This window comes from Rhopilema esculentum, chromosome 7 (genome assembly GCF_057945365.1).
Source record: "Rhopilema esculentum isolate cy_ngs chromosome 7, ASM5794536v1, whole genome shotgun sequence".
Lineage (NCBI taxonomy): Eukaryota > Metazoa > Cnidaria > Scyphozoa > Rhizostomeae > Rhizostomatidae > Rhopilema > Rhopilema esculentum.
Genome location: NC_142821.1, coordinates 1278336 through 1285594, shown reverse-complemented (window position 1 = coordinate 1285594; position 7259 = coordinate 1278336). Strand labels below are relative to the sequence as shown.

Genomic DNA, 7259 nt, shown 5'->3' with positions numbered 1-7259 from the left:
CTTGGTTGCCTCCCTTAGATTTTAAAACGATATGTTATGAGGCTACTTAACCAAGTGATTGTCCATATTTGAGTTGCCCTAGTTTTCAATGTTTAGGACGTCCATCTGTCATATTTTGTATTTCTTACAAAAAACCAAACGCTCTTTGTTTTTCTGGGTTACATAGAATATTAATTCAAATTTCAGAAATATCTCCTAGCAAAAAAGAGAATTTGTTGCATTGTTACAAAGATTTCCCTACGCTATTTCAATCAAGCAAAACGTGAAGGTCCAAAATAACCATGTTTTTGTGTGCAGTTGCATTTGTCAACTGCTACTTTATTGCACACTTTTGAAGAATTGTGCATTGATGATGGTAAAATATGCTGTGTTGCTGTTTGATTTTTACAGTATTAAAAGGTAAAGTTCTTCTCGAGGGATACTTTTCTCAATTTTTATTAGTTGCAATTACATTTCAATTACAAGATACGAGTATGAATCGAAGATTCGCCTTAGATAGCTCTACCAGTGGCGTTGCCACGGGATGTTTCAACAGTTTTCCCAGAAGTCGACTTTCTAATTTCTCCAAATCCATTGAAAAACATTGGGGAGGGGGGGGGGGGGGCGTTGTGCTGATCAGATCGATTTCGATTTTCGCACTGGCAAAGAGCCAACGTTACAAATTATGCTGCTTGAGAAAGTTGCTTGTCCAAATATTTCAAAATAGATAAAAATACTAAAAAATGGATTTTCCAAGAATCTGAAGGGCGTGGTCGAGAAAATTTGTTTTTGTCCACCCCAGTTTTTTCGAGCTGGCAACGCCACTGAGCTCTACTCATTTGACATGGAGGCAAACAAAGCTATAATTATCCAACAACGGAATTAATCAATTACGATATAAATACAAGCATGTGAGACTGTATGCATAAATGCATAGATTTTTATGAGACAATGTGTTAATCTTTTCTTAAAACATATGAGCTCTATTGTTCCTCTTTAAATCCCTATCGGCAAGTTACATCAAACATGGGGTGGGTTTTACAAGGATATTGTGGAGCATTGAAAAACACGTAGATGAGGACCTTGATGTGCAAGGATTGTTCAAACATCAAAGATCTTCTTTTCTGTTAGATCTTGCTTATTAGGGTCGGCTGTAATTGCCCATAATACCAAAAGATAATTACATTTTTTAAAAGTTAATTGTCAGTTTAAAGGTGAACACCTGAAGCTATAATTTAGTAAAACATATAAAATAATTTCTTGTTCTACACATCAGATTTTCTATTAGCGTAAATCCCTATCAATTATAATACGCTACCAAAGGTCACTCATCGATGACAATGTGGAATTGATTTCGCAAAGTTCAGCAATAGCCGCAAGTCTTTGGGCAAGAGTGTCGCATTATCCCAAGATTTTTGTAGTCACTGCATAGCTCTTTAAATCCCTTACAGAAAGACTTCTCTCTGCAAGCTAACCAAAAAATATTGATTCATAATAATAATAATTATTTTGATAACTATGACAAACAATAATGTAGATAAAAAGTAAAATAGATTGATGTTAACAAGGCGACAATAATGATGATAAATGTTGAACGACAATGATTCAAGAACTTAAGATAATGCTAATTGCTTAAGGCGAAATGTTTATAACTTTTTAAGAAATAGTTAGAAAGAATTTTATATGTACCTCCACATCCTTTTTGGTTTGGCCCTTTTGCAGGTTTGTTTTTGTTCCAACAGCACCCGTAACGACTTTTAAAGCACGACGGTTGTGGAGCTGGCTGTCCTATGTGTGAAAAAACTGCATTGAGCTGTGCTTGAGTTCAGACATAGTATCAGAATAAAAAACTTGCTCTACATCTGTTTTGAACAGCATTTTCATTAAAGCGATAAAAAACCGAACTTCCTTTTAAAGGATTCTATATAACAAAGAGGAGCCAAATTTCAGTAAGAAATATCAAGTTCCTTAGGAAAGACTTTGCAGATCACAACTGATTTGACTTGTATAAGGTTATCTGTATCTAGTTATGTCTACTATAATAGCAGCAACGTCTGCCATATGATAAAGTGCTTCGAATTGCTAAATGTTTGTTTATCGGCTAGAACAAGCCTACTTTAAACTGTAGAACTGGTTTATGGACACTAGGTTTTGATGCAACTGTATGGAGCAAATAAGTAATAAAAACAAAGTTCCAGGAACCGCAAGTATACTAATTTCCAAGAGAGAACAAGAACGTAGTTGATGACGTCATAAAATGTATAATCAAAGAGTTGATGCCTGTTGTGGAGCAATTTTGACTGATTTTGTATTCTAGGCAGTATCAAAATTTGTTACTTTTGCTGGAAAATCTGTTCTTCAAAGAAATAGATGAATCTTTTTAATTGCCAAGACGATTTCATTTAGGAAATTCATCAGAATCATGAATAAACGTAAGACTTAAAAAGGCCCGGAGGAGCCCGTGTTTTTCATTTTTTCAATTTCTTTCAAACATACTTTACATACCAAACATATCAAACATACATTAAGGGGAATGAGTGCCTCATTTTTTATATGTGTTTAACATTACCGAGCTGAAAACAGATAAATTGATAAATTCTTTTTAGAACAGTACTACTTACACATTACTCAGTTCGATTATTCTTATCTTCCTCTTAATTTGAATGAATTAACTGGCATGAGATAGCGTAAGATATCCTATGAATATGGGTCCATTTTGCTTGCTCTCAATTAATTCATGCTCATAGTCTCTTTGTTCCTTTTACTAACAATGTTTTAAGCACAGAACTTGATCTACTTACGACACAGTCGACATTTCGCAGGGCAATAGAACTGCATCAGTTGTGGTGACGTCTGACAAAATTTCTTTCTAGCTAAGTCAGCGCAGAGCGAAGGCATGAAATCCTCACAGGCATCTAAAAATGATCGATGAAAAAACCAAATGGATTATGTTTTGGACCTGGCTGTCATACCAACCAGAAAATATACGTGCTTTAAAAAATTCTTCTTATAATCTATAGTCGGAACTAACCCATTTCTTTATGTCATTAAAAAAGATCCTACTTGAGAATAAACTATCCAAGCTGAGAAGGAGACACGAATCTGCCTCATAATATTCCATATTTTTATGCTAATTAGGGTCCAGCAAATCAAGAGAATCCTTTTCATCTTCTCATATTCAGCAGGTCCAGGTCTACTGTTTTGAGCTTCAGTTGGACAACTTAATAAAGCATTGAGAAACCAGATGCAAATATAGGCTTCCAGCGATAAAAAATGACCTTAGAAAATCAAATCAATAACCAGGAAAATATTACACAATACGATAAAGAAATATTGCGTGTAAAATTGACACGAACACGAACACGCCTAGAGTTGCATGAATTTGCTCAAAACAACTTTTTTCGATTTATCGTGAACCAACCCTTGTCTTGAAAGCAAAATGTTTAAAAATGATACTCCTTGCTGCCCTTCTACTTAAATCTAAAGCAAAATCTTCTGTAATTCTATAAAATAAGATAAATTCTTAATTTCAACTTGCTTACAATCAAGTTAATATCAAATTAACGTAAAAGCGATATCTCAATTCTGTACTTTTGATAATTGTAGTTCATTTCTATGTAAAAACTGCCAATTAAAAAACACGTAGATAGTTTAAGATGCTGAACCATCCATACCTGGGTCTATGCAGTTTCCGTAATGATAAATATGAATTGACTTCTTTTCCTTGCACTGATCCATTTTCATCGAGCAAATTGTTTTGTACGTCTTCCCATTGCCTGCACAGATGGGCCCTGTCTTTTGATCGAAAGTTGAGCATTTCGCAACGCACTTGCAGTAGGCTGTCTCGTTATCGTCAATCAGGCAGACATGTTTGTATGGACACTTCTTCGATTTGCACGCCCGAGAAAACGCTGCAATCATACATAACAATGTGTACACTCACGAACACGTAAAGGAAATAACGCGTACACGCAAGATCACGTCTTTTCCACTCGGTTGATTGAGAAACCTAGTGGTGGGCTAATGTCATGCTTAGCTCATTCACTTGCCACTAAGACAGTGGTAGCCTTTTTAAAGCAAGCATTTTTAAAGATTTTGTGGTTAACATGCTGTCTCGAACATTCCATTGCGTGAAAAACCTTTAAAAGATGCACTAATAGCGTTCGTGTCATGTATTTTGGCTTAGCATGGAAACCCCCCGAGAAATGAGTAGATTTACGTGGTCTTCTATAACCATAATTTTGTAGACATAATTGAACCTACAAATAATGAGGTTTCACTTCATCAAAGCACCGCAGAATAAGCATAACATATACAGATATTCTAATTCTGCTATAGTACAAGTTCTGTTTCTCCTTAAAGCACACGTATTCTTCTTACGACCCCTCTCATTCAATATATAATCTCTCTAGATTCGATACCTCTCGGAACCTACAAGGAGACTCACCGCAAAAGTTGCACGTTTTGGGGCACATTGTTTTCATCCGTTTTGCATGAGTTTTGCATGTCCCGTATTTCGCAAGCAAAAGGCAGTCTGCTTTTTTCAAAATATCTTTACATTCGGTCCCTAAAATGATAGCATATACTTTGAGTAAATGGCAAATTGAAACATGTATATAAATTGCCTACAGTTCTAAAGTTCAAATTTCTTAGATAGTTCACTTTTCGAATGCAACAACCTTATCTTAAAAATTCTGGGGGCAGGAGACAGTACAAGAGAAGTTTAGTTACAAAGGTGTGGATGAAGTAAAGGTCACTGTAGCAGGCTGCTCGACAGGCTCCAAGGAGTTCTTGCGGCGAAAAGTCGATCAAAATGTAGCAAATAAGAAACACCGCAATACGCCAAGAATAAACAACAATAAATATTATTTCGCCCCGGCATACTTGGCTTCATCAGAGCAAAAGTGATGAAGGTCTGATGAACTTTTGCTCTGATGAAGCCAAGTATGCCGGGGCGAAATATTAGCCTTCACTGATTTACGTGTATTCATTGTTGTTTATTCTCGGCGTATTGCCGTGTTTCTTATTTGCTACATTTAGTTAAAAATAGTGGAAAATAAATCTGAAAATGCAATGACTCGAGTCACTGAATGTTCATAGCTTAGAAGTTAAATTGCAATTAAAATTAACTCATTTGGCTCGAGTTGCCCCTTAAAACAATTTTGTAATATGTTGAGTTGCTGTTCTATGGTAAAAGTGAAGCAGGATCGTCTACTACAAACAGAGGAATCTTCTTTCATAAAGCAATCAAACTCGACCTCGTCTGTTTTTAATGACAATAAACTTGCTTAACCAGGTTATCATAACTTTATTACAGAATCTCAAATTTCAAGCTATCGTGTTTCTTGATTTAATTTCTGTTCAGTGTCGAGGAGCTAAGTAGAAAAAGAATAGAAAGGACATGAAACTAAGATTTTACCATGGTGAAGAACCGGAAAAGGAGGGAGTATAAATAAGAAATCGAAAGATGGGTCTTGTCGGATCCAACGAGTAATGGAGAAGAACGTTAGCTTTTTCGCAGGGGCTTAAGTTTGTCCGTAGGAGCTTATCAATAAATGAATGATAGCTGCCATTTCCTGTTTCTATTCACCCCGACAATCTAAGAAAATTATATATAATTGTCAATATCCTATCCTAAGTCAATATCTTTTCTTGATGTTCCGGAATAAACGTGAAGCTTGGAATCTACCACGATGCAAAATTTTCAGCCTTTCCACTCAGCATCTGCTCAGTCAGGAATAATCACAAATTTCTGCACATAGCTTTCAGTTGTGTTCCAGAGTGAACAACGCAGAATAGTTTTCTTTCCCTGATTAAATGAATTGCTAATTATAGCATGTTCTCATCTTTTCCTCAGATGATTTTGTAGGCCAAATGATGTTTTGTGCAAGGATATCACATAGTTTTGTCCCAAATGCTATTTCAACCCAATAATCAACATTTTAAGCGTTACCTCAAATGCTTGAAACTTAGCAAAATATAAATATGCTCATAGAAACCTAAGCCTAATTGGTTATTAGTTTTTTCCACCTATAAATTGTGATACAGACAAACCTTCATTCTTTGGGATCTGCGCACAAAGCATGACAAGAAATGGAAGTATTGCAATCAACAACTTCATCTTCAGGAGTTTTCCATAAACATTTGCCCTCGAATATAAAATATGCGTCCTTTTATTACGAATGATCGAACATGATACGCAATCTTCAGCTTAATCCATTCCTTTGCTGTGCATGCGCACAGACCTTTCACTTTATCTCGATAACATCGCAAGAGAAAGCCCCTTTATAACGCTAATCCAGTCACAAATGGCTACAGTCTTACCTTCGGTACCAAAAGCGCCTTTTCTTGTATCTTGGCAACAGCAAATTCACTTATTCTATTTAAGAAATCCGCTTTGTCGTGGTTGAACACAGAGACTCGAAATTCTCCACCGTCTCAATCTATCAGTGCACAAATGCGGTGAAGTAGTAGATTTCTTCTTCTCACTAATTGGAGTTGATACTAAACATACCAATCGATTCTTATATTAATGAAAATGCATTATGTTTCATGTATGAAGCGACGCTATTGCAAGTTGTAATTATCAGTTATCATGAAAAAATTATTGTTTAAATTCCTATCACGATTAGCATATTTCAAGGCTACCAGCCTTTGAGACCTTTGTCTGTAAAAGGGTATTCAGCTATAGCCTGAGCGACGAGATAGGAGCAAATGATCATAAAACTCATTTGTATTTGCTATGTTGTATGATTGATAGGTTTTTCAGGGGGCAAACCTAAAGAAAATCATTGGGCTTGGTAAGTCCCAAATTTGCCAAGAAATGGCGCTTCTCGGGTGTAACTGTTGGCAATACTGTACAATGTTACCAAAATGCTTCCGATGAAATCTTGAGCCATTTTAAAATACACAGGAAATTTTTTTGACAGGAAAAGAGTACCTATAGAGGGATGAATTTGTTTATTGTTGACAATATATCTTTAAAGCAGTAGTATGATAAAAGTAAAACTTTTTGCTGTGGGTACGCTCCTTTGACTATCTAGAGTTGGCAACTTGTCTCAAGGAGGGATTAAATAAATATCGGGAGAGATCAAAGGAAAAGGTGGCCTGGCAAGATGAATCTGGTTGCAGAAATAGTTCATTTCTGGGTCATTTCTTTCTCTTTCCCAATTAAAAAGTTAGAGTTCAAACTGCGGTTTGTACTTGAGGCTGGCAATTAAACAATTTCCCACCAAGGGCCTGTTCGACTATACCTCAAGGTCGCTTTGATAAGCTAAAAT

At 35.9% G+C, this 7259-nt stretch overlaps 1 protein-coding gene across 1 annotated transcript; it reads right to left on the bottom strand.

Annotated features, from left to right (window-relative positions):
* Positions 1–663: 663 nt before the first annotated feature.
* LOC135683572 (uncharacterized) lies at positions 664–6279 on the bottom strand. The gene is made up of 6 exons (XM_065198871.2): positions 6034–6279; positions 4427–4546; positions 3654–3890; positions 2781–2894; positions 1669–1767; positions 664–1449 (listed from the first exon to the last, which is right to left on the bottom strand). The coding sequence occupies exons 1-6, from the start codon at positions 6098–6100 to the stop codon at positions 1343–1345; spliced, it is 744 nt and encodes a 247-aa protein (XP_065054943.1). The 5' UTR covers positions 6101–6279; the 3' UTR covers positions 664–1342.
* Positions 6280–7259: the final 980 nt, after the last annotated feature.

Bases quoted from the DNA above. Each gene is read 5' to 3' on its own strand.
- LOC135683572 (XM_065198871.2), bottom strand. From the start codon at position 6,100: ATGAAGTTGTTGATTGCAATACTTCCATTTCTTGTCATGCTTTGTGCG. The intron at 2,895-3,653 runs GTATGGATGGTT...GATCATTTTTAG, and splicing joins CGGAAACTGCATAGACCCAG to ATGCCTGTGAGGATTTCATG. The intron at 1,768-2,780 runs GTAAGTAGATCA...TTTCACACATAG, and splicing joins TGCGAAATGTCGACTGTGTC to GACAGCCAGCTCCACAACCG.